Raw genomic sequence first — 27955 nt, forward strand, 5'->3', positions numbered from 1 at the left:
GATGGATGGATGGATGGATGGATGGATGGATGGATGGATGGATGGATGGGTGGGTGGGTGGATGGATGGGTGGGTGGATGGGTGGGTGGATGGGTGGGTGGGTGGATGGATGGGTGGATGGATGGATGGATGGATGGATGGATGGATGGATGGATGGATGGATGGATGGATGGATGGATGGATGGATGGATGGATGGATGGATGGATGATTGGATGGATGAATGATTGGATGAATGATTAGATGAATGATTGGATGGATGGATGGATGAATGATTGGATGGATGGATGGATGGATGGATGGATGGGTGAACGATTGGACGGATGGAAGGATGAATGAATGGATGGAGGGGTGAGTGAATGAGGCCGGGCGGGGCCCAGGCGGGGCGGGGAGAAGACGGGTCCGGAACCACAGGTGAAGGTTTCGGGGGCGGCGGGCGGCGTTGAGCGGTGCACCGCGTCCTGTTGCCGTGGTAACGCGGCCGGCGGCGGGGACGGAGCGGCTCCTCCCTCCTCCGCCGCCAGGACCGGCCCGACCCGGGCCCGGCCATGGGGTCCCCGGCGGCGGCGGCGGCGGCGGCGACGGCGGTGAGGCAGATGTGGGCCCTGCTGGACGAGCTGGCCGACAGCCATCCCCGCCGCTACCACCGCTTCGTCCAACGACAGCTGGCCCAAGCCCGCGGACTTGGCTCCCCGCCGCGCCCAAACCTCCGTCTGCGGGCCACCGTCCTGGTCCGTGCCGCCCCCGCCCCCCGCCCTCCTTTCTGCCCTGCTGCTGCCTCGGGGGGCGGGGAGGAGGGGCGGGCAGAGAATAACAATACTAGTAATCATAATAAGGGAAGCAGCGCGGCTCAGTGGAAATAATAATAATAATGTTGGTATTTGTTAAGCGCTTACTGTGTGCAGAGCACTGTTCGAAGCGCTGGGGGAGATACAGGGTCATCAGGTGGTCCCATGTGAGGCTCACAGTTAATCCCCATTTGACAGAGGAGGGAACTGAGGCCCAGAGAAGTGAAGTGACTTGCCCACAGTCACCCAGCTGACAAGGGACAGAGCCGGGAATCGAACCCATGACCCCTGACTCCCAAGCCCGGGCTCTTTCCACTGAGCCACGCTGGCTTGGGAGTCAGAGGTCATGGGTTCCAATCCCCACTCTGCCCCTTGTCATCTGGGTGACTGTGGGCAAGTCACTTCTTGGGGCCTCAGTTCCCTCCTCTGTAAAACGGGGATGAAGACTGGGAGCCCCACGTGGGACCACCTGATGACCCTGTATCTCCCCCGGCACTTAGAACGGTGCTAGGCACAGAGTAAGCGCTTAACAAATATCAACATTATTATAATAATAATAATAATACTTGGTAAGCACTTACTCTGTGCCGAGCTCTGTTCTAAGCGCTGGAGGGGGCTACAAGGTCATCAGGTGGTTCCATGTAAGGCTCCCAGTCTTCATGAAGTCACTGAGGCCCAGAGAAGTGAAGTGACTGGCCCAAAGTCACCCAGCGGCCAAGTGGCAGAGCTGGGATTAGAATCCATGACCTCCAACTCCCAAGCCCGGGCTCTTTCCACTGAGCCGTGCTGAATAATAATAATAGGATTTGTTAAGCACTTCTTATGTGCCAAGCACTCTTCTAAGTGCTGGGGTAAATACAAGGTCATCACGTGGTCCCACGTGGGGGGTCACAGTCTTCATCCCCATTTGACAGAGGAGGGAACTGAGGCTCAGAGAAGTGAAGTGACTTGCCCAAAGTCACACAGCCCAGTGTCAGAGTTGGGATTAGAAGCCACGACCTCTGACTCCCAAGCCCGGGGTCTTTCCACTGAGCCACGCTGAGTAATAATAGTACTTTTTAAGCACTTACTAGGTGCCAAGCACTAGTTCTAAGTGTTGGGGTAAATACCAGGTCATCAGGTTGTCCCACGTGAGGCTCACAGTCTTCATCCCCATTTTACAGATGAGGGACCTGAGGCTCAGAGAATTTAAGTGACTTGCCCAAGGTCACACAGCAGACAAGTGGCAGAGCTGGGATTAGAACCCATGACCTCTGACCCCCTAGCCTGGGCGAGAGAGAGAGATTGTTTCATTCATTCAATCATCTTTATTGAGCGCCTACTGTGTGCAGAGCACTGTACTAAACGCTTGGAAAGTACTATTCGGCAACAGATAGAGACAATCTCTACCCAAGAACGGGCTCACAGTCTAGAAGGGGGAGACAGACAACAAAACAAAGCAAGTAGACAGGCATCTATACCATCAAAATAGAGAAATAGAATCATAGGTATATACACATCATTAATAAAATTCACTTCTCTGGGGCTCAATGACCTCATCTGTAAAATGGGGATTGAGACCATGAGCCCAGTGTGGGACAGGGACGGTGTCCAAACCGATTTGCTTGTAACTTTGCTTGTAACTACCCCAGCACTTAGAATGGTGCCTGCAAATACCGACAAATACCATTATTATTATTATTGTTGGAGCCTAAGGCCGCCAACCCCTTTGCCTCTTAGGAAAATGCCTCATCAATCAATGGTATTTATTGAGCATTTAGTGTGGGCACAGCACCAGTACCAAATGCTTGGGAGAGCATTCATTCATTCGATCAATCATATTTATTGTGCGCTCCCTGTGTGCAAAACCACTGTAACTAAGTGCTTGGGAGAGGACGATATAAGAATAAACAGACACAGTCCCCACCCACAATGAGCTTACAGCCTAGAAAGGGAGATGGACATTAGCCTCAATAAATTACCAATACGGATGTAAGTGCTGTGAACTTCCTTCACCCCCAGGTCCTTTATATATCTGTAACTAATTAATCAATCTATTAATTTACTTATATTAACGTCCATCTCCTCCTCTAGACTGTGAGCTTGTCTTGGGCAGGAATGTGTCCATTTGTTGTTACGCTGTACTCTCCCAAGCGCTTAGTACAGTGCTCTGCACAGAGTAAGCGCTCAATTGAATGAGGTCCCTTCTCTTCTCCCAGGACCCCGGGACACCCAGCCCCAGGCTCTCCCTAAAAGCAAGGGATTTCCTCCCCACAGAAACCACGAGAAGAAACGTTATTCATCAACCTGTGCGGGTGGGACCGAGTCCCCGCTCCGAAGTCGGCCGCGGACCCGGTACCTCTGAGGGCCGGGGAGCTGGAGGAGGCCTCTGACCCAGCAGGTACTGGGGAGGGTCCCGGGGGACCCCCGGGGAGTGGACGGGCAGGGTTTACTCTGGCCCGGAACCCGGCCCTGGTTTCGGACATTTGAGGAACCAGAGGCAACCGGAAGAGATCGGAGAAGGGGAGCAGCGGGGCCTAGTAGACAGAGCACGGCTCCAGGAATAGGTGCACCTGGGTTCATTCATTCCGTCGTATTTATCGAGCGCTTACTGCGTGCAGAGCACTGTTCTAGGCACTTGGGAGACTACACTATAACACACACATTCTCTGCCCACACCAAGCTTACAGTTTAGAAGGGGAGGCAGGCATTAATAGAAATAAATTACAGATCTGGACGTAAGTGCTCCAATCCTGGCTCCATCCCTTGCCCGCTGTGTCACCTTGAGCGAGCGTCTTAACTTCTCTGGGCCTTGGTTTACTCGTGCAGGAAACAAGTGAGGTAGAGAAGTAACTCTGGTGGGTGTCCGCGACAGCCAGAGGGCCGTTGGAGGAGCTTGAGAGCGGACAGTCAATGAGGCGGTCCTGGTCTGCAAGGAGCTTAGAAGCTAATGGTGTTGATATGGAATGGTGGGCAGGGAATACATCTACCAACTCCTTTGTATTGTACTCTCCCAAGTGCTCAGTTCAGTGTTCTGCACACAATAAGTGCTTAATCAACCCCATTGATTGAATGGATGGGAAATTGTGGGCCCTTCACAATAATAATAATAATTGTATTTAGTAAGTGCTTAGTATGGGGCCGGGGCAGATACAAAATAAGCAGACCAATTCCAGTTCCTGTCCCTCATGAGACATTCCACAAGCAATCACATTCCCCAACTTCAAACCCTTATTGGAGGTACGCCTCTTCCTAGAGGCCTTCCCTGACTAGGCCGTCCCGGACTCTGCCCATTTCCATCTGTGTCTCCCTTGCATTCGCACCCTATATTCACCCCTCCCTCAGTCCCGCAACACATATCCATATCCATTATTTATATTTCATGTCCATCTCCCCGTCTAGACTGCAAGTTCACTGGGGTCAGGGAACGGGTCTACCAACTCTGTGATATTGTACTTTTCTAAACATTTAGTTCAGTGCTCGGCACACATTAAGCGCTCAGTAAATACGAGTGATGGGCCTCACAGTCTAAGGAGGAGGAGAATCCTTATCTTACAGATGAGAAAACTGAGGCCCAGAGAAATTCAGTGACTTGCCCGGGGAAACCCAGCTGGCGAGGGTGGGGGGAGCCACCCTTTCACTCCAGGACTCCCGAGCCCCAGTCCCTACCCTCTAATCATAATAATATGGGATTTGTTAAGCACTTCCTATGTACTAGGCACTGTACTGAGCACGGGGTGGGGGATACAAGCTGATCAGGTTGGACCAGTCCCTGTCCCGTATGGGGCTCAAACTCTCAATCCCCATTTTACAGATGAGGTAACTGAGGCATAGAGAAGTGAAGTGACCTACCCAAGATCACACAGCAGACATGTGGCAGAGCTGGGATTAGAACCCATGACCTTCTAACTCCCAGGCCCGTGCTTCATCCACTACACCACGCCGCTAGGCCACGCTTAACGCGATTTCCCCATTTCCCACCCCGAGATGCAGCGAGCACTCATTAACCCCCTGCCCCCGACTGCCCCCGCTCTGGCCAGGTTCGCACCGGGAGGTGGTCGTGGCCTACAACGCGGACCTGCTGCGGGCCGCCGCCGAGGACCAGGCCGAGCTGGACCAGCTGATCCGCCTGGCGATGCGCTACGTGGAGGAGCGGTTCCAGCTGACCCTGGGCCCCTCCTACGGGCTGGTCCCCTTTCCAAAGTGGGGAAACCCCCAGAGGCTGGAAGAGAGTCTGATGGGCATCCAGGAGGGCGACACCCAGGCAACGGACACAGGTGAGAGGGCCGCGGGCGGGCGGAAATGGCCGCTCGACCCGAGTTCCGGGACCATCTCATCAGGACCTGGAGGGAGACAGGGGACTTGAGAACGGATCCAAGCCTTCTCCTCCTCCCCCCACCCCCCTTTTTTTGGAATGGTATTTGTTAAGTGCTTACTATGTACCGGGCCCTGTGCCAAGCACTGGGGTAGATACAAGCTAATTCATTCAATAGTATTTATTGAGCGCTTTCTATGTGCAGAGCACTGTACTAAGCGCTTGGAATGTACAAATCGGCAACAGATACAGTCCCTGCCTATTGACGGGCTTACAGTCTAATCAATCGATCGTATTTATTGAGCATTCACGTCCTAGGGGAAGCAGAATGGCGTAATGGATGGAGCAAGGGCTTGGGAGCCCGGCTCTGCCACTTGTCTGCTGTGTGGCCTTGGGCAAGTCACTTCACCTCTCTGTGCCTCAGTCACCTCAACCATAAAATTCATTCATTCATTCGTATTTACTGAGCCCTTACTGTGAGCCCCCCGTGGGCCAGGGGCTGTGTCCAGTCTGATTAGCTTCTATCTACCCCAGTGCTTAGAACAAGTGCTTGTTCAGAGCAGTGTTTATTAAGCACTTACTAAGGCACTGTTCTAAGCACTGCAGTTCTGTTCTGAGCACTGTGAGCACATGGGCTCACAGTCTTAATATATAATAACACAGAGTTGGTAGGCGGGATCTCTGCCCAGAGGGAGCTTGCAGGCTACAGGGGGAGAAGGATGAAAATAGATTATGGCTAGGGGGACTAGTAGATGCAGCGTGGCTCAGTGGAAAGAGCACGGGCTTGGAGTCAGAGATCATGGGTTCAAATCCCAGCTCTGCCACTTGTCAGCTGTGTGACTTTGGGCAAGTCACTTCACTTCTCTGTGCCTCAGTTACCTCATCTGTAAAATGGGGATTAAGACTGTGAGCCCCACGTGGGACAACCTGATTCCCTTGTGTCTACCCCAGCACTTAGAACAGTGCTCTGCACATAGTAAGCGCTTAACAAATACCAACATCATTATTAGTAGAGTATAAGGACATGTGCATAAATGCTTGGGGGCTGGGGTGGAAGTGCAAAGTCTTTAAGGGGTACACAGCCAAGGCACAGTCGATACAGAGTGCTCTGCACACAGTAAGTGCTCAATAAATACAACTGAATTCATTCGATCATGTGAGATTGAATCTCATATGAATTCTCATGAATTCATCAAATGAATCTCATTGAATGAATTCAATCGTATGAGACCTCGAATGAAATGAGAGTGCGCCTGGCACATAGTTAAGCACTTTACAAATACCATAATAATAATCATAATTATTAAATGAGGGCTTAGTCAGGGAAGGCCACTGGGAAATGTGATTCTGTTGGGTTTGAAAGCTAGGAAGAGTAGAGGACTGTCAGATATGAAGAGGCAGGGAGTTCCAGGTCTGAGGGAAGAGGTGGGCCAAGGTTTGGTGGTGGGATAGAGGAGGTGGAGGTACAGAGACAAGGCTGGTGTTAGAGGACTGAAGCGATCGGGAGGAAATCAGTGACGTCAGATAGGAAGGGTGAGCAGACTGAGTGGCTTAAAGCCGATGGCAAGGCGGCTGATGCTGAGGTGGATGGGCAACCACCAAGAGGTTTTTGAGGCGTGGGGAGACGTGAACCGAATACTTTTTTCAGAAAAAAGATCACGGCAGCAGTGTGAAGTAAGGAGAGGTGGGAGGCAGGGAGGTCAGTGGAACTTGTTAAGTGCTTATTTGTGTGCCGAGCACTGGGGGAGTTACGGTCCAATCAGATTCAGTGCTTAGAACAGTGTTTGGCAAATAGTAAGCGCTTAAGAAATACCATTATTATTAGACAGGATTTTCTTTTCCAACCCAACTCAGGGAGTGACTATCATTAGAAAGTCATGCTAATGTCCATCTCCCCCTCTAGACTGTGAGCACATTACGGGCAGGGAACAGGTCCGCTAATTCTCTTGTATTGTCCTCTCCCTGGTGCTTAGTACAGTGTTCTGTACCTAGAAAGCGCTCAGTAAATACCATGGATCGAGGGAAACAGGGTACATTTCCCTGCTGGTTGTGACAAGGGGGGCCCAAAGGTGTCTTTTCTTACCCCCAGAACCTGAGCCCTGGCAGCTGCCGAACAGCGGGGTGAGCCCCAACCTCGAGCTCCTGCTGCCGCAGGGCAGGACCCCCACCCGGCGCGGGGGGCTGATCGAGGAGATCCCCGGCTCCGAGCTCCCCGCGGCGCCCCAGATCCCGGCCTACGAACTGACGGTCGTCAAGGATCAGGATGGGAGATCGGTCCGGATCGACGTCAAAGTGGAACTGGCCCAAGTCAGCTCGGCGTCCGAGTGTGACCTCAGCGTGTCTGAGGTGAGTCGGGCCGGCCGGGCCCACCGGGTCGGGCCCCACCACCTGCCTCCCACGGCCCACGTGGGAGCCCCTCTTCGGACACACGTTTCTCCACAGGATGACCTGGTGGTCGAGGTCCCGGACAGATACAGGCTCCAGGTGGACCTGCCCGAGCCCGTGGACAACGACGCCACCACTGCCACGTTCGTCCCCGAGAAAGCCACCTTGCTCATCACCATGCCCATAGCTTAGGTAGGCGCTGCCCGCTGCCGGGGGAGCCCAGCCTCTGCGGGAGGGGGCTCGGTTCGTCAGCCGGAGCGTGGCCAGAGAAATGACCACCCCCATCTCCTCTTCCGTCGGCTAAGCCCCTCCCGTGGCTGATGGCTCAGAACGGTGGGAAAAATGGGCCTTCCGAGGTTGCCCATTCTCTCTCTGGGAACCCGACCCCTGCAGACCCCGGACGAGTCAGAAACCATCGGTCCTCGCTTCCGGTCAGGGGCGGCGCCGGCGACCACGGGACCTTTACCTCTGGGGAATCGTGGGGATGCCACCATCTGCCCCGGGAAAGCAGGGCCGGGGGCGGAGGAAAGGGCCTTTCCCGGATCTGCGCCGGACACATCCCATTTCCCCGGAGACCACGGGCCGCCCTGACAGTGGAGCGGACGGGCCCGGGAACCACCGAGATTCCAAGGCCGATAATATGGGCTCTGGCTCAGCTATCCCAAGGTCGAGTCTGGAGACATAAACAGATCAGGATGTAGCCTCAGGGAACCTTCTTAACCTTTGTCATCATTTAATCAGCTGCGCCCACAAACACACAAGACGCCCACGCCGACACACCGATAAGATCAAAAACCGGACCAGACACCCTGAAAATGGACGGCTGTCTTTAATCTTTAACAGACCGATTCTAATCCAGGAGTGTCCCTACTTTCTTTTTTTTTCAGCCTGGGGGTGGGAGGGGGAAGAGAACAGTAAAAGGACCGACTCCCGGCCCGTCACCCAGGTGCAGACTAGATGGAAGTGGCCCTCTGGGCGGCTTGCTCTAGTCACAGGGGTGAAAGGCCGGGGCGGGGCAGGACGGGACAGGCCTCTCGCAGTAGCAACAGCGGAAACAAAAAAGCCAACGAATATCGGTAAAGGTTCCAGTCACCTCTGCCCCTCTGTGATGGTCCCTTGTAACAGGCCGGAACCCCCCGGGGTATGCGGGGGGCTTGGGGAGGAGGGAGGGGGATGACCTCTCTGCTCGACCTTGACAAGGTCGGGCCGACTGGGGGACCGGGCCTGGCCCCAGTGGGCCGGAGGAGGGTGGAGGGAGGGGCACCGGGTTTCAGAGCTGTCCGTGGGCACCGCCTAAACTCCCGACTCGCCCTTGCGCAGGGTGTTTTACAACAGGCCGAGGCAGAGGCCACCTGGGAGCTGGGGCCCAACCACAGAGGAGGAGGAGGCAGCTGCAAGAAAGCACCCACCGCTCACGTTCATTTTCAAGTCGTGAACAATCCCATAGGTTTATTAAAATGCTGCCATTCAACAGAAGGCCTGGAGTTGGGGTGGAACTCTGGGGCAATTCATTCTACCACCCTGTGGGGAACGGGAGGAGCCCGGCAAAGACTTCCACGGCCCCCCTCCTCCTCTCCCCACCACCACCATCCCCCCTTGCTGCCGGGTGGCCCCACCCAGAGGCCCAGTGACCGGTGCGTCACTGAGGTACATGCTCAGCCCGGGGGGGCAGGAGGCGGTCAGTGCATTGTCCAAGTGGCTCCGGGAGTGCTTTCAGGGGAGCAGTCTTGGACGAGGAAGCTCCCCGTGCTGCCTGGGGGCCACGGGAGCAGGGCAGGGCCCGAGGGGGGTGGGTGGGAGACAGGGCAAGTACTCCTCGGAGGTGACCACTCAATTCCATCTGAACAAATGCCCGGCCCACCTCAGGCCAGCTGGCCTCTGGATGGTGCCTAATAATAATAATGATAATTACTATCATTATTATTATTACATCTTCCTGCAGCCCGTGGGGCCTTGGTGCTCACGGGAAGCTGGGAGAGCATGTCTGTCTAACAAGTTTACTGGACAAACCCGGGCTGGGCCGGGTCGGGGAAGGCAGAGGGTGCTGCTTTGCCCACCCAGCCAAAACCGGTGGGGTGGCCACGATCTCAACGGAGACCAGTTCCAAAGCCAGGGTGGGATGAAGACGCTGCCTTCGCCCACCTTCCCCCGGCCACCCTCCCCGCATGTCCCGGGCGCCCACCCGTTCTCGCTCCCCCGCCGCCCCCACGGCCCGCTGGTCTGGACAGCCAAAATAACGGGCGAACTTTAAAATAAAAAAGGGGGCCCCTCCAACAACTGAGACGAATAAATACCCGGTGCGGCCCCGAGGAGCGGCCGGTCCCCCACCCCCGGCGGGGGGGAATCATAGCAGCATGTTGATGGGCTTCTCCAAAAACTTCCGGAACTCCGCCAGCCACTGGGCTCCCACGGCCCCGTCCACCACCCGGTGGTCACAGCTCAGCGTGACGGACATCATGCTGGCCACGTCGAACCTGCAACGGGACCCCGCCCGTGAGGGGGTCCGGCCCCGCCCCATCGGTCCAGCCCCTCATCGCCGGTGGCTCCATCTAGAGCGCAGATCTGCCACCCCCCAGGCCCTGTGGGCCGGGGCTGGGGTGGGCATTGGGGGTGGGCCCTGTGGCTTCTTACCCCCTCTCGTTCTCTGCTGGCACCAGCCTGTCCTCGGAAGCCCCGATCGCCAAGATGCAGGCCTGAGGCGGGTTGATGATGGCAGAGAAGTTCTTTATCCCAAACATGCCTAAATTGGAGATGGTGAAGGTGCCGCCCTGCACAGAGAGGTTGGGGAGGAGAGAGAGACCCGGGGGGGGTAGAGGAGTGGGGCATGAGGACAGAGATCGGGTTCTTCCATCCAGGTTCCCAGCCCCTACTTAAATTACCAGGTGAAGACGTACTCCCCGACCCAGAGAATGCAGGGTCCCTGTTAATTCCTATCCCGTGCTCCAACAAATCCCCACCAGCCCCACACCTACCCCATTAGACCATGCCGTTAACCCCACCCCCGACCCCACCCACCCCATTTAACCCCCGGCCCTTCTACCCCATTACCGCCAGCCCCCCCACCAGCCGCCCACGCCCCATCAACCCCACTCACCCTAACCCCACTGACCGAGACCAAACCCTCAGTGCACTGGGGGGCAACGTGCACGACTCGTTCCTCCCAGGGGGCCGACGGGTACCTGGAACTCATGGGGCTGGAGTTTCCCCTCTCGAGCCTTGGCTGCCAAGGAGACGACGTCGTTGGCGATGGATTCCAACCCTTTGATGTGCGCGTTGAAGACGATGGGCGTGATGAGTCCCGCGGGGGTGCTCACGGCCACGCTCACGTCAACCACGTGGTTCCTGGAAGTCACGAGGGTGAGAGGGTGGACTGAGGGATGCACATGCCCACGGGGTGCTGGACAGTTCTTTACATCCCCCGACCTGTGCCAGGCTCTCCCCTTCCTCCTCCCACCCACAGTCACACATCCTCTCAGTGTCAGTCACACCCTCTGTGTCAGCTACACCTACCAAACATCCACACAGTCGCAGTCTCTCTCTCCCCTTTCCCTCTGAGAAGGTTCCCCACCCACCCACCGGTCAGCCCCCATTTGTCCCCTCAGGGAGAGGGAGAGCTCCTGCTTGGCAAGGGCCTTGTGCCACGGCTCCATGCCAGTGCCCTGTGCCAGGGCTCCCCACGGGGTCAGCACTTACTGCCGGATGACGGTGTCCAGCCAAGAGGAATTTGCTTCGGGCACCTTCAGGCAGGCCAGGGCCGAAGCCTTGATGATGAAGTCGTTGACCGAAATCTTACTGCTCCCCGCCAGCATCTGGAGAGACGCAGGCGTGCACACGCACACCCCCCGTTAGTTGCGTCAACCGCCCCCACAGCCTTGAAGCCCCTTGATCCCTGAACCGAATGGGGAACGGGGACACCCCCGGGGGGTGGAGACCTCGGGACACCCAACTCTATCGGGAATTCCGCCCCCGCCCTCACCCAGCCCATTCATGGAAGACTCCTTTCCGAGCTCCAGCTCAAATTCACGTCAGAGTCGCTTCTCCCGCCAGGAACAGAGCTCGGGGAGGCTCGGGTCGGGGAGGAGGGACACAATCTATCCCCCCGTCCGGAGTTAGTTAAGAGCAAGGGAGCAGAGAGAGAATGGGGGCAAGGATCAGCTCCTCCACCAACGCTATTGCACTGTCTTCTCTCGAGTGGTCAGTACACTGCTTTTATACAGTAAGAGCTCAATAAGGGAAGCAGCTTGGACTAGAGGAGAGAGCACGGGCCTGGGAGTGAGGAGGACCTAGGTTCTAATTCCGGCTTCACCATTTGTCTCCTCTGTGACCTTGGACAAGTCACTTCTCTGGGCCTCAAGAGTTCCCTCATCTGCAAAATGGGAATTACGACGGTGAGCCCCATATGGGCCGCGGGCCGTGTCCAACCTGATTTCTCTGTAACTACCCCAGGGCTTAGAACAGCGCCTGGCACATAGTAAGCACTTAAACACCAAATTAAATATAAGTAAAAAAATAAATATGCTGACTGACTGCTCTCGCTGTGCTCGCTGATGGCAGCGCCCGAGAGCTCCTGCCCTTCCAACGTGGCAGGCAGGGCCCGGCAAGTAGAGAACCCGCTTCGCCGACCCAACAGCGCCGACCTCCCGTCACCTTGTTGAGCTCCTTCCGGACCAGCAAAACTTCTCCCATGTTCACGTCCACGGAGAGGTAGTAGTGAGGGATGGTCTGCTTGGACTGCATCAGCCGCTGAGCGATCACCTGCCGCCGGACCCCGGGATCCCGTCTGACCCTCGGGCCGGGACCCCGGGATCCACATCCCCCAGCCCGCCTCCCAAATCGGGCAGCCCGGGTGGCCGACGGCAAAGCAGGAGAGGAGGGGCTCTCCTCGTTCCCTACCCGTCAGGCCTGTGAGTCTCTGGCCTGGCCTGCCCTAATCCAGCCCCTCCCCTCACCGCCCCCACCCCCTCCGCGGCTCCTCGACCCCATCGGGCATGGCGGCCCTTACTCGGCGAATGTTGCTGACCGGGATGTCGGTGAAGACGCCGGCGGGCGCGACCGCCACCTCGGGAGTCAAGCTGGGCACCGCCGCAGCTGGAGCCTGTGCCGAGGGAGGGAGAGAAGGGAGTCGTGACCCGGGTGGCGGGGAAAGGGGCGAGCTGTTGGCCGGCTATTCGGTCGGCCAGTCCGCCCGCTCACGGGCTCTCACCAGACGGTTCCCGTCCCCAGCTCACAGTCCGGGGCAGCGGGGCTCCCTGGACCAGGAAAGCACAATCCGTTAAGAGTTTCCACTACGTCCCGATCCAACACATCCCTCTTCCCTGCCTTCGACCGGGAGGAGACAACACCGTTTTCAATCCAAGGTCTGGGCTTTCTCCCGCACACCCAGGATCCCCAGCTCCGGTGGTATCTCCACCCCCGTCTCTGCCCCGGTCCAGCCTCTTGGAAAAACTGTAGCAGCCTCATTCCCAGCCCTAGGTGACCCCCGGGGACTCAGGTCCACCTGAGAGGCCGTGGGGGCCCCCCACCCCCACCGAGATGATGGCGAGGGTGGAAACGCCAGCCCCGTGCGCCCGCAGAAGCTAGCTGTACTCACGGGCGCGGCCCTGGAAGGCACGAATGAGTCGATGTCTTTCTTGGTGATCCTGCCATCCGGTCCGGTCCCTGGGGGGCATGGGAGAGAGGGGGTCACTGGCAGCGCATCACCCAGATGGGAATGCGAGTTTTTGGGGGGAGGGGGAGCTACCGCTGCAGCCTGGAAAAAAGGGCCTGCCCCATCCCACCCTGCTCCCCCTGGCTGGGGGCCGGAGTCCCTCCCCTCCCTTGGGGGCTCAGTCCTGGGCAGAGGGGTGGCGGGCAGGCCGTCCAGGCGCTTACCTTTCACCTGGGCCAGGTCGATGCCCTTCTCGGTGGCCAGTTTCCTGGCGAGGGGGCTGACGTAGAGCCTCGCCTTTGACCCAGCAGGGGCGGCGGGGCGGGCGGCCGGGGGGGCAGGCGAAGCGGGCTGCGGAGAAGCAGCGAAGGCTGCCGCCTGGAGAGAAGGCCCCGGAAGAGTCGGTGCCCTCCATCAAGTGCCCAGTTGGACGGCAGCGGGCCTCAATCTACCCCCATCGAAAGCCCATATCGTCCCTCCGGGCACTGGCAGCGGCCACGGCCACCGGCCGGTCTCCTGATGTCCCACAGGCCAACCAGCTGGCTCTGCACCAGCCCCGGGCGGCCGGGGGCCGAAGATGCAGGGCCGGGGTGGGACAAAGCCCATCTTGTCCCGAGGACCGCTCAGCCCCCGTGGGCCGAACTCAGAGGGTCAAACTGGCCGCCCGGAGGGACGAGACCAGACCTAAGGTCTCAGCCACCCCCGCTCCACCCCGCCCAAATGCCCGGGAGGGGCTCCTACCGAGGCCGGGGTGGATGGCGAGGGCTGGGGTTTCATGTCCACCACCGCCGTCGGCTGGTAGTCCGCGAACGCAGGAATGTCCGCCTCCTTCTCCACGATGATACACAGCGGGGTGCCCAGGGGCACGTCCCTCGTGCCTTCTGCCACCAGGATCTTCGCCAGGTAACCTTCCTCCTGAACCTCAAAGCCTCAAATGGGAAGAGAACGGGGCCGGTCGAACTCAGGGTAGGGGGAGGGGCAGGAATTTCGGCAGCCGGGCCGTCAACGACACCCTCGCCCGAGACGGCAGCTGCGGCGGGCACGGCAGAGCCACCGGGCTTGGGTTTCAGCTCCCGGGCTGGGGGCGGGCCTGGATACTCCGGGCCACCGGAGGCCTGACGCCCCCGCTCGGCTTCCCTCAGTCCCCCCCGGTAGCCCCACGGCAGCCGGGTTCAGGGTCCTGGATCGAGCCCGGCCCCGGGCTGAAACATCACAAACCTCAACGGTTTCAAGGAGTGGCCTCTGGTTGTCTTTTTTTTAAATGGTATCTGTTAGGCGCTTACTATGTGTCAGGCACTGTATTAAGCGCCGGGGTCGATACGAGCTAATCAGGACGCGTGTCCATGTCCCACGTGGAGCTCCTAGTCTTAACCCCCATTTTGCAGATGAGGGAACTGAGGCATGGGGATGTGCCTGGTCCAAGGTCAGAGAGGAACACAACGGGGTGGAACCAGAACTAGACCCAGGCCCTTCTGACTAGGCCAGACTGCGGCTGCCAGAGCTTCTGACCGTGGTGTCGGCTGCAATAGCAGCAGCCGTGCCTTCTCTAAGGAGGGGAAATACAGATCTAACCTGGTCCTCGGGCACTTCTTCTTTCAACCACCATCATTACCGCTGAGATACTATAATAACAGTAGTAAACATGGCATTTAAGAGCCTACTGTGTGGCCAGCACTGAGCTAAACACCGTGCTATATACATACAGGATAATCAGCCTCGACACAGTCCCCGACCCATATGGGGAAGGGAGAACAGGGTGGCTCAGTGGAAGGAGACCGGGTAAGGGAGTCAGAGGTCGTGGGTTCTAATCCCAGGCTCTGCCGCTTGTTCCAGCTGGGTGACTTGGGGCAAGTCACTTCACTTCTCTGTGCCTCAGTTACCTCATCTGTAAAATGGGATTAGACTCTGAGCCCCATGTGGGACAACTTCATTACCTTGTATCCACCCCCACCGCTCGGAACGGTGCTTTGCACATAGTAATTGCTCAACAAATACCAATAATTATTAATTATTATTATTAACAGGGTTCGAATCCCGTTTTACAGCTGAGGAAACAGGGGCCCAGAGTTGTGAAGCGACTTAGGCGAGGTGTCACGACAGCAGGCTGGTGGCAGAACAGAGATTGAACCTCCAGACCCTCTGTTCCCAGGTCCAGGGTCAATCCACCAGGCCACGTTGCTTTGTCAGTGTGAGTCTGTATACTTATTTGTTCAATTTTTCATTAGGCCATTTCATCCTGAAATGTCTGCTTCTGTTCTAATCTTGTTCTTCCTCCTGGCTCCCTCTGGGGGTAAATCGGGTTTGTCCATTAGTAAGCTCCTTATACATTTATTTATATTAGAGGTATTTGTTAAATGCATACTGTGTGCCAGGTGCTGCACTAAGCACTGGGACAGATACAAAGTAATCAGGTTGGACACAGTTCCTGACCCTCCTGGGGCTCACAGTCTTAATCGCCATTTAATGGATGAGGTCATTGAGGCACAGAAGTGAAGCCACTTGCCCAAGATCACGCAGCAGACGAGTGACAGAGCTGGGATTAGAAGCCAGGTCCTTCTGACTCCCCGGTCCGGGCTCTATCCACGAGGCCGAGCTGCCTCTTTTGAGGGTAGGGAATGGATGCCCGGCTTCAGTTGTACTTTCCCAAGTGCCCAATGCCCAGCACTCAGATGTTCAACAGACGTCGGCGACTGACCGATCGATCGCCTGAGGTTTTCCCTCCTCTCAGGGAAAACAGAAGCCAAAGCCCAGGGAACAGAGGAGCTTTTCCCCCTCCCTCCCGGGCTAGTCAGAGTGCCCGAACGGACTCGAGCAGCAGGAGGTCGGCAGAAGGCTGCCCGCGTCCTCCGGGCCTGCGTCAAATGCGGGAGGGTGAATTCTTACCGATGGTGGCCTTGTCGGTCTCGATCTCAGCCAGCAGATCCCCTTCGCTCAGCTTCTCGCCCACCTTCTTCTCCCACCTCTGCACGGTGCCCATGGTCATGGTCGGGGACAGGGCCGGGAGTTGGACCTGCCGAATTCACCAGTCTCGGGCCCACGGTTCCGGCAGGCCCGCCTTCCCCCATCACCTCCCCGGGAGCCCCTGGGGGAGCGAGGGGCTCGGCCGGGACGCTCGCGTGAGAGGCTCCGCTCCGGAAGCACCCGGAATCAGGACGTGACTCCATCCCGGGCTGGACCGAAGTGGCAACGGGGCTCCCGGAGGATGTGTGTTGGTTGCCCTCCTGGACACTCATCCTGGGGGTCAGGGATGGACCATCCAACACCCCGACTCTCCCTTCGCCATCCCTGCTTCTCCACCCCTTTCGTCCCTCCCTCTCCCTTCAGTGAGCCTCCGCCGAATGCTTCCCCGGTGGTTCTAGCGAAATCCCCTGGGATGCTGCTGGGGTGTCTGGCTGTTCAGCTGCTTCAGAAGAGTCTCCTACTCCCTCTCGCCCCTGCTGGGAAATAAGTGTCTCTTGCTGTTTGTTCTGTGCCCGCCATCCTCGAGTCAATGCGTGGAACCCTCTTCCCCTGCAGCAGGGGTGATCTGGGAGACACCACCGTTCTTCACCCTACCCACAGACTTCGAGATTCTGTTCACGCCAGTCCAGCCTCTTGGCCTCCCCTCACGGCCCAGAATGTTTCCACCACCTCTCCCGGGTCTTCCCCAGCTTGTCCGAGAGTGGAGTGTCTTGCCCAACATTTCCGGCAAGACATTCCTCTTTTCCTCCAACAGGCTGTCCCTCTAAAGTCCCGGCAGGGCCCACCAGAGAAGCAGCACTGACACCTTGGTCCCTCCCACCCCGCTCACTCCCTCCCGGGCCGACGTGCCCATCGACATCTAGCTCAGGGAGGGAACATGCCTGCTGATTCTCTCGCACTGTGCTGCCCACAGCGCTTAGTACAGTGCTCTGCACACAGTAAGCACTCAATAAATGCTTCTGACTGGGAGACACTATCTGGAGGGTGCAGGCTGGTGCCTGTGGGTGCCGGATGAGACAAGGCCGGATCCATCGGCTACCCTGGGCCACACCGAGCCCCACCCCGGGCTCGTGCCCGGCTTTTGGAGCCGATCCAGCCCGGTCACAGATCTCTGGACAGGTAGGAGAGCCAGTAGGAGGGGTGGAATGGAATCGGGGAAGCTCCAGCTCCCGCTCACCCTGACGCCTCGGCTGTGGAGCCTACTGACTGGGCCGACGCGAGAGCAGAGAGGAGGGAGCGCTCAGAACAGTGTTAGACACATAGTAAGTGTTTCACAGTCGCTGTTAAAAAAAAAAGGGAGTGGGGGAGTGGGCCTGCTGGAATGCTGAACCCTGCAGGGCAGACCTCGTCACCTGGGTCACGGGGCTCTACTTGTTTTGTTGTCTGTCTCCCCCTCCTAGACTGTGAGCCCGTTATTGGGTAGGGATTATCTCTATTTGTTGCTGAATTGTACTTTCCAAGCGCTTAGTACAGTGCTCTGCACACAGTAAGCGCTCAATAAATATGACTGAATGACTGAATGAATGCCAGGGCCAGCAGCTGGGAGTCGGCCCATGGCTTCCTTTGGGGCCTTCCGTCTCCCCGCTAAACCAGTCGAGGCCTGCTCCCCCCCCCCGCACCGCCCACCCCTACAGTATCTTCTCCTGTCACGGCCGGAGCGGGGAACAGAACAGTTTTACAAGGAGAAAATAAAATACACCCCACGGTCTCCATGTCCACAACACTTCTGTATAGGCCCCATAATTTATTTATTGACTTATTGTATTAACTTCTGCCTCCCCCTCGAGACTGTGAGCTCGTTGTGGGCCGGGAATATGTCTGTCAGCTCTGCTGAACCGGACTCTCCCGAGCACTCAGTACAGCGCTCTGCACGGAGGAAGCGCTCGAAAAATACCAGTGATTGGGGGATCCAGCACCAACGCCCCCGCATGCCGAATCCACCCCATTGAAAGCCAGCTCTGCAGCCAGGGAACAAGGACCCTTCTGTTTTAGGCCCAGACGGGACCCCCCCCCACCTCTTCTCCCCTCAGATGCTAGTTGAGTCCCGGCAGCAGGAGTTGCTGTCCCTATTCCACAGGTGGAGACAAGAAGACTCAGAAAGGGGAAGCAACCAAGGTCACACAGTGCCACGGAAATCCCAGGAGTTCCTCCCTCCCCGTGCGATTCCTCACACGGTCCTCCCGCCTCAGGACGGTCCAGGCAGTTTCGGGGGCCTGGCTTCCGGATCATCGCTCCCCCACCCCCGCTGCAAAAGGGGACCCCCTCCCGGGGCATGGTGCCGGCCCTGGGCTCCAAGGGTAAACCTCTTTGGGGGCAAAGCTCCGCGGCCGGGCCTTACCTGCAAATGAGGCGGGTAGGAGCTCCCTGGAGGCTGAGCGGAGGGTGGTGGGGCAGCTGCAGACGGGGGAGGAGGAGCGGGAGGAGCGGGAGGAGCCGCGGCCGCCGCTGGGGGCCCCGCCGAATCCAGAGTGTAGTTTTTAAAGGCTTCGATGTACTCGGGCCTGAAGGACACAAAAAGTAGCCTGCGCAAAGGGCTTCTCTGGGGCACTGGCACTCCAGGCCCTCCTTTTTCTCACGGTATTTATTAATAATAGCCATAATGATAGTGGTATCTGTTAAGCGCTCGCTACGTGCCAAGCACTGGGGAAGATACAAGTTAACCAGGTTGGATTGTGTTAAGCGCTTACTATGTGCGAGGCACTAAGGTAGATGGAAGTTAATCAGGTTGGAGACAGTCCCTGTCCCACATGGGTCCCCAGGCTCAGTCCCCATTTTTCAGGTGAGGGAACTGTGGCTCAGAGAAGCGAGGTGACCTGCCCAAGGTGACACAGAGGGCAAACGACGGAGACGGGATTGGAAGATTAGGTTCCTCTGCCTCCCGGGGCCGTGCTCTTGCTCCGTCCGCCCTCGCAAGGCAAGCTCCCGCCCGCCGACGGGGAACTGACTTTTCCACGGTGATGCAGATGATGGCCCCGATGGGCACGTCCCTGGTTCCCTCGGCGACGAGGATCTTGGCTAAGTAACACTCCTCCATGCTCTCAAACCCCACGGTGGCCTTGTCCGTCTCCACCTGCGAAGGGCATTCATTCGCTCGTTCATCCGATCGCATTGGAATCAACAGAGAAGCAACGTGGCTTAGTGGAAAGAGCGCGGGCTTGGGAGTCAGAGGTCGTGGGTTCTAATCCCGCCTCCGCCACTTGTCAGCTGTCTTTGGGCGAGTCACTTCACTGTGCCTCAGAGACCTCATCTGGAAAATGGGAGCTGTGAGCCACACGTGGGACAACCCGATGACTTTGTATCTACCCCAGCGCTTGGAATAGTGCTTGGCACATAGCAAGCGCGTAGTGAATACCGTTATTATTTAGGGAGTGCTTACTGTGTGCAGAGCAATACACTAAGCGCTTGGAATAGTGCTTGGCACATAGTAAGCGCTTAATGAATACTGTTATTATTTATGGAGCGCTTACTATGTGCAGAGCAATGTGCTAAGCGCTTGGAATAGTGCTTGGCACATAGTAAGCGCTTAATGAATACCGTTATTATTTATGGAGCGCTTACTACGTGCAGAGCAATGTGCTAAGCGCTTGGAATAGTGCTTGGCGCATAGCAAGCGCTTAATGAATACCGTTATTATCTACGGAGCGCTTACTGTGTGCAGAGCAACGCGCTAAGCGCTTGGAAAGTACAGTACGGCAATAAAGAGAAGCAGCGTGGCTCAGCGGAAAGTGCAAGGCCTGGGAGTCAGAGGTCGTGGGTTCTAATCCCGGCTTCACCACCTGTCCCGCGCGTGACCTGGGCAGGTCACTGGACTTCTCGGTGCCTCGGCGACCTCCTCTGCCGATTTAAATGGGGGTGAAGCCTCAAGTGGGACCAGCCCGGGGCAGGGAGGGTCTCCGTCACGCCGAGCGCTTAATGCAGTGCTCTGCACGTAGTAAGCGCTCCAGAGATACGATCGAGCGAATGAATGACAACGTGGTGACCCCCGCGTCTACCGCACCGCTTGGAAGAGTGCTCGGCGCTGAATAAAGAGGATTATTCTTAAAGAGAAGCAGCGTGGCTCGGTGGCAAGAGCCCGGGCTCGGGAGCCGGAGGTCGGGGGTTCGAATCCCGGCTCTGTCACTTGTCAGCCGTGGGGCTGTGGGCAAGTCACTGCACTGTGCCTCAGTGGCCTCATCTGGAAAATGGGGATGAAGACTGGGAGCCTCACGTGGGACAACCTGATGACCCTGGATCTCCCCCGGCGCTGAGAACAGTGCTCGACACATAGGAAGCGCTTAACAAAGCCCAACATTCCTCAAGCGGGGCGGCGGCGGGCGGGGTGGAAGGGGGGGGGTGAGGGAGGTGACCCCCCCCCCCCCGGTGTCCTCACCTCCGCAATGAGGTCTCCCTCGCGGATCCGCTCCCCTTCCTTCTTCTCCCAGCGGGCCGATGGTGCCCGCCCTGCATGGTGGCGACAGCGAGGGCAGGGCACCTGCGGGGACGGAAGGGGAGAGTGAAGGCCAGGCCGGGGGGTGACGGGGACGGGGGACGGGGCGCTGCGGGGGCTCACCTGCTGGTGCGGGGGGAGGCCTGTAGCGCCGCCGGGCCCTGGAGGCCGAGCAGGCGGAGCAGCAGGAAGCGGCGCCGCGGGCCGGAGCCCAGGCTGGCCCCCCCGCCCCCGCCCCGGACCCCCAAGGAGCGGAGCGGGGGCGGAGGCCGAGCCCGGGCCCCGGGCCCGGGACGCGCGGCGGGGGCGCGCTCCAGCCCCCGACCCCCGCCGCCGGGGCCGCGCCCGCGCCCGACGCGCGCACAACGCGCCAACATGGGACCGGACAGGACCGGCCCGGCCCGGCCGACCGCGTCTCCTCGGTGACCTCCCCGGCAGCCGCGTTGCCCCGCGCGCCCGTCAAGCGCCGCCGCGCCGTCCGCGCCGTCGCAAACTGTCGTAAACGCGCTCCGCGGAGCCCCGCCCCCCATTCATTCATTCATTCATTCATTCATTCAGCATCGTCATAATGTTGGTGGTTGTCAAGCGCTTACTGTGCCTGGGGGCCAGTCCCTAAACTTCTCTGGGCCTCAGTGACCTCCTCTGTCAAATGGGGATGAAGGCTGTGAGCCTCACGTGCGACCACCTGATTGCCCTGTAATAATAATAATAATGTTGGTATTTGCTAAGCGCTTTCCTGTGTGCAGAGCCACTGTTCGAAGCGCTGGGGAGAGCCCGACTCCGTCACTTGTCTGCTGGGTGACTGTGGGCAAGTCACTTCACTTCTCTGGGCCTCAGTTCCCTCCTCTGTCAAATGGGGATGAAGACTGTGAGCCTCACGTGGGACAACCTGATTGCCCTGTAATAATAATAATAATGTTGGTATTTGCTAAGCGCTTCCTGTGTGCAGAGCACTGTTCGAAGCGCTGGGGAGAGCCCGACTCCGTCACTTGTCTGCTGGGTGACTGTGGGCAAGTCACTTCACTTCTCTGGGCCTCAGTTCCCTCCTCTGTCAAATGGGGATGAAGACTGTGAGCCTCACGTGGGACAACCTGATTGCCCTGTAATAATAATAATAATAATGTTGGTATTTGTTAAGCGCCTTCCTATGTGCAGAGCACTGTTCGAAGCGCTGGGGAGATCCCAACTCCACCACTTGTCAGCTGGGTGACTGTGGGGCAAGTTCACTTCACTTCTCTGGGCCTCAGTGACCTCATCTGGAAAATGGGGATAATAATGTTGGTATTTGTGAAGCGCTTACTATGTGCCGAGCACTGTACTAAGCGCTTGGAATGGACAAATCGGCAACAGATAGAGACAATCCCTGCCCATTGACGGGTTTACAGTCTAATCGGGGGAGACAGACAGATAAAAACAATGGCAATGAATAGAATCGAGGGGATGAACATCTCATTGAAACAATAGCAATAAATAGAATCAGAGTGATGTACACCTCATTAACAAAATAAATGGGATAATGAAAATATATACAAATGAGCGGACGAGTACAGTGCTGAGGGGAAGGGAGATGGGGGAGAAGCAGGGGGAAGGTGGGGAAAGGGGGCTTAGCTGAGGGGAGGTGAAGGGGGGAAGAGAGGGAGCAGAGGGAGCAGAGGGAAAAGGGGAAGCTCAGTCTGGGAAGGCCTCTTGGAGAAGGTGAGCTCTAAGTAGGGTTTTGAAGAGGGGAAGAGAATCAGTTTGGCGGAGATGAGGAGGGAGGGCGTTCCGGGACCGCGGGAGGACGTGGCCCGGGGGTCGACGGCGGGATGGGCGAGACCGAGGGACGATGAGGAGGCGGGCGGCGGAGGAGCGGAGCGTGCGGGCTGGGCCGTGGAAAGAGAGAAGGGAGGAGGGGCCGAGGTGATGGAGAGCCTCGAAGCTTAGAGTGAGAAGTTTTTGTTTCGTGCGGCGGTCGATGGGCAACCACTGGAGGTTTTTAAGGAGGGGAGTGACAGGCCCAGAGCGCTTCTGCAGGAAGATGAGCCGGGCAGCGGAGTGAAGAATAGACGGGAGCGGGGAGAGACGGGAGGAAGGGAGAGCAGAGAGAAGGCTGACACGGTATCCAGCCGGGATTTTAGGAGAGCCCGTAACAGTAAAATAGCCGTTCGGGTGGAGAGGAAAGGGGTCGCCCCCACCCTGACCCTCTCTCCCCCTCACTGACCACGGCCCCTTCATTCCCTCCTTGGCCTCGTCCCTTCCCCCACCCTGACCCCCCTTCTCCCCCTTCCTGACCACGCCCTCTTCCCCTATCCCCCCTCATTGAATAATGTTGGTATTTGTCAAGAGCTTACTATGTGCAGAGCACTGTTCTAAGCGCTGGGGGAGATAGAAGATAATCAAGTGGTCCCCCGTAGGGCTCACAGTCTTCATCCCCATTTTACAGATGAGGTCACTGAGACCCAGAGAAGTGAAGGGACTTGCCCACTATCACACAGCTGACAAGGGGCAGAGCCTGAATTCGAACCCACGACCTCTGACTCCCAAGCCCGGGCTCTTTCCACTGAGTCACGCTGCTTCTCTAATAACTGACCTCCCCCCCTTTGTCCACCCCCTTTCTGACCACGCCCCCTTCTAAACACCCTCCCCGACCAGCCCCCCTCAGCCCAGCAGGCCGCCTTTAAAGAACCCGGATCTCGGTTAATTAACTAATGATGGCATTCGTTAAGCGCCTACTCTGTGCCAGGCACTGATCTAAGCGCTGAGGTAAATACGAGGTCATCGGGTCATCCCACTTGGGACTCACAGGCTTCATCCCCATTTTACAGATGAGGTCACTGAGGCCCGGAGAAGCGAAGCGGTTTGCCCAAAGTCACACAGCTGACGAGGGGCGGAGGCGGGATTAGAACTCACGACCTCTGACTCCCAAGCCCCGGCTCTTTCCGCTAAGCCTCGGTTCTAATCCCAACTGTGCCATTTGCCCGCTGTGAGACTCTGGGCAAGTCACTTACCTTTTCTGTTGCCTCAGTTATTTATTTTTTTATTACGTGCCACCGAGTCGTTTCCGATTCACAGCGACTCGGCGGATATGCCTTCTCCAGAACCTCCCATCCTCGGCCGTAATCTGCAACCTCCCTAACGGTTCTTCCGTCATGGTTGTTATGGCTTTTATCCATCTACCTCCGGTCAACTTCTTCCACATTTTCCCTGGACTTTTCTTAGCCTTAGTGTCTTCTCCAGAGAATCAGTCTATCAGTCCTCCCAATGATTTGTCCAAAATACGCTCAACTAAGTCACCTCACCCGTAAAATGAGCTCCACATGCCCCCACTTCCACCCCCCCATCCCTGGACTGTAGCTCCTTACGGGCAGGGAACGTCACCTTGTATTGTTGTACTTTTCAAGTGCTCAGTACATGGCCTTACACACAGTAAGCACTCAATAAATGTGACTGTATGATTGACATAAACCGTGTCTGAGAGACTTTGGGCCAATCTCACAGTCACTGCTTAAGAAGCAGCATGGCCTACTGCGTAGAGGATGGGCTTGGGAGTCAGAGGGAGGTGGGTTTTAATCCCAGCTCCGCCACATGACCGCTGTGTGACCTTGGGGAAGTCACTTCACTTCTCTGTACCTCGGTTACCTCATCTGTACAATGGGGATTCAGCGTTTGTTCTCTCTCCCCCTTAGATTGTTGAGCCGTGTGGGATGGAGGGTGGGTTGTTCCGATTAACTTGTACACACCTCGGCACTTGGGGGGGTGGTGCTTGACACCTTTCCAAATACCTATTATTATTTTATTATATGGTATTTAAGTGCTTACTATCTTCCAGGCACTATCCCAAGCACTGTGCGCTTAGTATAGTGCCTGGCACATACTATCAACAAATACCATTATTATTATTACACAAGATAATTAGGTTGGACACAGTCCATTTTCCACATGGGCTCATTTTACAGATGAGGTAACTGAGGCAGAGAAGTGGAGCGACTTGTCCACGGTCACACAGCTGACTAGTCACAGATCCAGGCTTAGAGGCTAGGTCCTTCTGAGTCCCAGGCCCGAAGGCCATGCTGCTTCTAGTACATCTCGTTGCTCATTACTCTTATTAGTGGAGCTACGCTTGGGTGCTGTGGGTGAGTCCGCGCTACCCAAACACGGGTAAACAGAGTCTTGGCCCCAAATCCATCCCTATGACCAGGTGGGAGTAAAGTTAGGGGCCGCTGTGCTGTGGATAGATGGGGGGAAGGGATGGTGTTTCAACATCTGCTGCAGACCCCACGCCCAGCTGGCCGGGCCTGAACTTCGACCTCAGCAGCCCGGTCTTGGCTAAGTCCCCTGAGGTCCAGGAATCAGGTCTAATTCTTTTGCGGTGCAGAGGCACCTAATAAATACAATTACCTCTACCTAGTCCTGTAGACCGCAGGCTTCTCCTGTACAAGAAGTTCCTTGTAGGTGGGGATCGCATCTACCCTCTCTACTGTACTCTACTTTCCCAAGGGCTTAGTACAGCGCTCTGCCCATAGTAAGCGCTCGATAAATACCATTGACAGAGATACTACCTGGAGAATCTGGGCCAGTGCCTCTGAAACAAAGGCCAGACAAAGGTTCCAGATTCCATTTTATTCAGGGTTACACAGGCAGAGGACCCCCACGATCTCATCAGAAATTCAATCGGAACGCGGACTCTGACTTGGACGGAGCAGCCTCGGGGCAGGAGGGTGGTCAACTTCTGTTTCTGAGAAAATTAAACCTCACGCGATGGGGCAACCAGCCTTCACAAGGCCCCCCCGCCCCCTTTGCAGGCCAACACTGCCGGGTGCAGATGAACTGTATGAATACTTGGTGAAACAACGTGGCACTGGGCTATGTGCTTTCTCGGGGCCGAAGTGGCCCCTGACTCCTGGAGCAGAGTGGGGAGCCATGATCGGGGCTGGACTCACCTCTAGAATCGGCCCTTGCCTAAGAGCCGCTGGGGCGGGGTAGTGTCTTGCTGGAAAGAGTTTCCCACTGACCCAGTGGCTCCTTAAAGCAATTTTTCTCATGGAGAAAATCGGGGGGTGGGGTGGCGGGGAGGGAGAGAGGGAGGACAGCCAGTGTCCATCTTGACCACTTAAACTTGCCTCCCCTAGAACGAGCTCCTTCTGGCTCCCCATGAACCCCATGACCCTGTGACCACCGAGCACTCCCCCCCCCAAGGCAGTGTGTTTCCTCTCCAGGCTTCTCCCACAGGGTCCACTAGACAGGCGGTCCCCACCCCAGAGAGACAGGGGTATGGGGCCTTACCCTGTGGACTCTGAGGAAACATTCTAAGAGAAGCAAGCATTCTTCCTCCCATCCAGCTTGACTTTTCTGAAACCCCCTTGGCTACCTGGGAGAGATGCTCCAGCTACACTGGAAGAGAGGGCAGAGGGAAATGTGGGCTTTTCCACTGACTTCCTGAATGGAGAAGGCCCAGCGCTGCCTCCCGTAGCTTTCCCTGAGCAAAGAGCTGCCCCACTCGCTCCTACATGCCCCTGCCCACTGCTGTATACTTCGACAGCCATTGCTCCCACACACCCCTTCTCTTCACGCACCAGGATTAGGGAATTGAGGTAGGGTGCGGGGTTGGGAGCCACGGCATCCGGACCCCCCAACACCCACCCACCAACGTAAGGCCATTACCTCCAGTTAGTCGGGGGGAGACGGTGTCCCGCCACCCCTCAACTCAACAATTAGGTCCCCCCTCGCAGACCTGTTCCCCTTTCTTCTTCTCCCAGAGGGTGATGGGGCCCGCCTACAAGACCCTGCCTGACCTCATGACCCTGTGACCTACCAGAGCCCCCCAGGTCAGTGATGCTGCTTCCCTCGCCAGCTTCCCAGGGCCTCTCCCTCAGGGTCCAGTAGACGGACGCCAAGAATCAGCCCCTAGAATCAGGCCGATTCCAGAGATGAGTAGACAAGAACCGAAACCGAGTGGGACCTTAGGGGAGTTTCCGAGCCCTCGTGTTTCCCGATGAGGTGGGGAGCGGCTCACCGGCAAGGCCCAGTGGTCCCGACGACTGGCAGGGCGGGGGCGGTTGAGGCCCCGGGATGGACTGGTAATCGGGCAATTTGGTAACCAAACCGCGCGCACCTGAAACTCATAGAAAAGCTGTCCGGATTCTTTAGAAAACGAGGCTGGCCTGGATGGGAGGAGAGAGGAAAACTCCCTGCCTGCCCGACCTCGGGGTTATAAAAATAGATGTGGACTGCAGCCAACCAAGCCAGCCCACACCCCGGGGAACGCGGTACAAAAGGGACAGACGGCGATCAAACGGTAAAACGTCGGGCCCCGCTGCTGCCCGCGGCGGCACCGGATCGAGGCGGGCAGGTCTTCCGACTGGCAGTGGACGTCGGCAGTGGTAGCAGGCTGGGTTGGTAGGAGGGAAGGGTGCCCGGCGCCTGGCTGTGCGAGTCCAGGTCTCTGAGCCCGGCGGCTCGCCCAGCCCGGTCCCATCCCGGCCCGCCGGGAGCGTGCGGTAGGAGGCTAGGGCGGGCCGGGATGTGCCGTCTCGGGGTGGGTCAGCGGCCTGGCCCTGTCCCGCCGGACAGGGAACCCTGGGAACCTGACGGCTGCTGGTAAAGCAAAGTCAAGGGAGGGTGGTGAGGGACCCCTCGCCGACCCCCGGGACCAAGGAGCCGCCCTAGCTCCTTCCGTATGCCAAGGCCACGGTCCGGGAGAGGAGAGTTGGAGGCCCCCACCAGCAGCAAGTCCGAGGGGCTTTGGAGAGCTGCGTTCTGCTCCCCCGCCCGGAGGCGGGGGTGCGAGTGCCGGGGAGGGGAGGACAGGGGAGACCCGCCCTCCTCGGTCACTCAGCCCCACTGGGGATCTCAGCACCGTGTCTGCTTGTCGCCAGCAGAGAAACAAAACCGTGTCCCTGCCATGCGGTGCCAGGCAAGTCCCCGGCCCCGGGCCGGGACTGCGTGCCAGGTGTCGGAGGCCAGGCGGAGGCGCCCAGGCCCAGGTCGCCGCCTTCAGAGACGCCCCTTCGGGCGGCTGGAGCCGGACCCCGCCGGGGCCTCGGGTCGGTCCTCGATGGCGAGGGGCGAGGGGAGGAGCCTCAGTTCTCTCCATGGTCTTCTTCCACCCAAGCCACGATTTTCCCTTCCCAGCCGGGAATGAGGTCGTTGTCGTGGAAAACCTGGGCCGGGAGGGGTGGGCTGAGTTGTTGGGGGGCTCTGAGCGTCACCCCAGCAGCCCTTGTTCAAAGTATTGAGGGGTGGGAGGAGAGACAGCCTCTGGGTGCTGAGGGAGAGAGGAAAGGCTGGGAGGGAGAAGAGGGTGAGGCTGTGGTTCTGGACCGAGCCTGCAGGCTCACTGGCAAACCCAGACGCAGCAGTGACGACCGGCTAGCTGGCTGACCAGGCACTGGCCCCCCACGCTGACTCCGGGCCAGCTGCCCACCTGGCCGGGACAGCCGACTGGGCCATTCCTGACCTGATTTTGGGCTGGAGGGGT

General features: G+C 57.7%; 3 protein-coding genes across 6 annotated transcripts in view; 1 reads left to right on the forward strand and 2 right to left on the reverse strand.

Moving 5' to 3' along the window:
- The first annotated feature begins 464 nt into the window (after positions 1-464).
- Positions 465-8941, forward strand: PIH1D2 (PIH1 domain containing 2). The gene is made up of 6 exons (XM_029075246.2): positions 465-729; positions 3043-3166; positions 4806-5042; positions 7170-7426; positions 7523-7657; positions 8786-8941. Exons 1-5 carry the CDS (start codon positions 547-549, stop codon positions 7655-7657), a joined length of 936 nt encoding a protein of 311 aa, XP_028931079.1. The 5' UTR covers positions 465-546; the 3' UTR covers positions 8786-8941.
- DLAT (dihydrolipoamide S-acetyltransferase) lies at positions 8276-26021 on the reverse strand. Its single transcript, XM_029076108.1, is given in 15 exon segments — positions 8276-9939; positions 10097-10233; positions 10645-10807; positions 11159-11274; positions 12113-12220; positions 12468-12560; positions 13056-13123; positions 13337-13490; positions 13854-14041; positions 15996-16122; positions 18412-18574; positions 19019-19143; positions 20443-20499; positions 20501-20544; positions 26000-26021. Coding segments are annotated over 15 exon segments (1695 nt in total). The 3' UTR covers positions 8276-9809.
- The window catches only part of DIXDC1 (DIX domain containing 1), a 31564-nt gene continuing 28688 nt past the window's right edge, over positions 25080-27955 (reverse strand). For all 4 annotated transcript variants that reach the window (XM_029075085.2, XM_029075086.2, XM_029075084.1 and 1 more), the window contains one exon: positions 25080-27638. In XM_029075085.2, the coding sequence (XP_028930918.1) occupies positions 27558-27638 (81 nt within the window). In that variant the 3' untranslated portion in view covers positions 25080-27557. The remainder of the gene's footprint in view (positions 27639-27955) is intronic.

This window comes from Ornithorhynchus anatinus, chromosome 11 (assembly GCF_004115215.2).
Source record: "Ornithorhynchus anatinus isolate Pmale09 chromosome 11, mOrnAna1.pri.v4, whole genome shotgun sequence".
Classification (NCBI taxonomy): Eukaryota; Metazoa; Chordata; class Mammalia; order Monotremata; family Ornithorhynchidae; genus Ornithorhynchus; species Ornithorhynchus anatinus.

Coding starts and splice junctions, on each gene's coding strand:
- PIH1D2 (XM_029075246.2), top strand. CDS start 547: ATGGGGTCCCCGGCGGCGGCGGCGGCGGCGGCGACGGCGGTGAGGCAG. Junction 3,167..4,805: donor GGAGGCCTCTGACCCAGCAG/GTACTGGGGAGG, acceptor CGCTCTGGCCAG/GTTCGCACCGGGAGGTGGTC. Junction 7,427..7,522: donor GTGACCTCAGCGTGTCTGAG/GTGAGTCGGGCC, acceptor GTTTCTCCACAG/GATGACCTGGTGGTCGAGGT.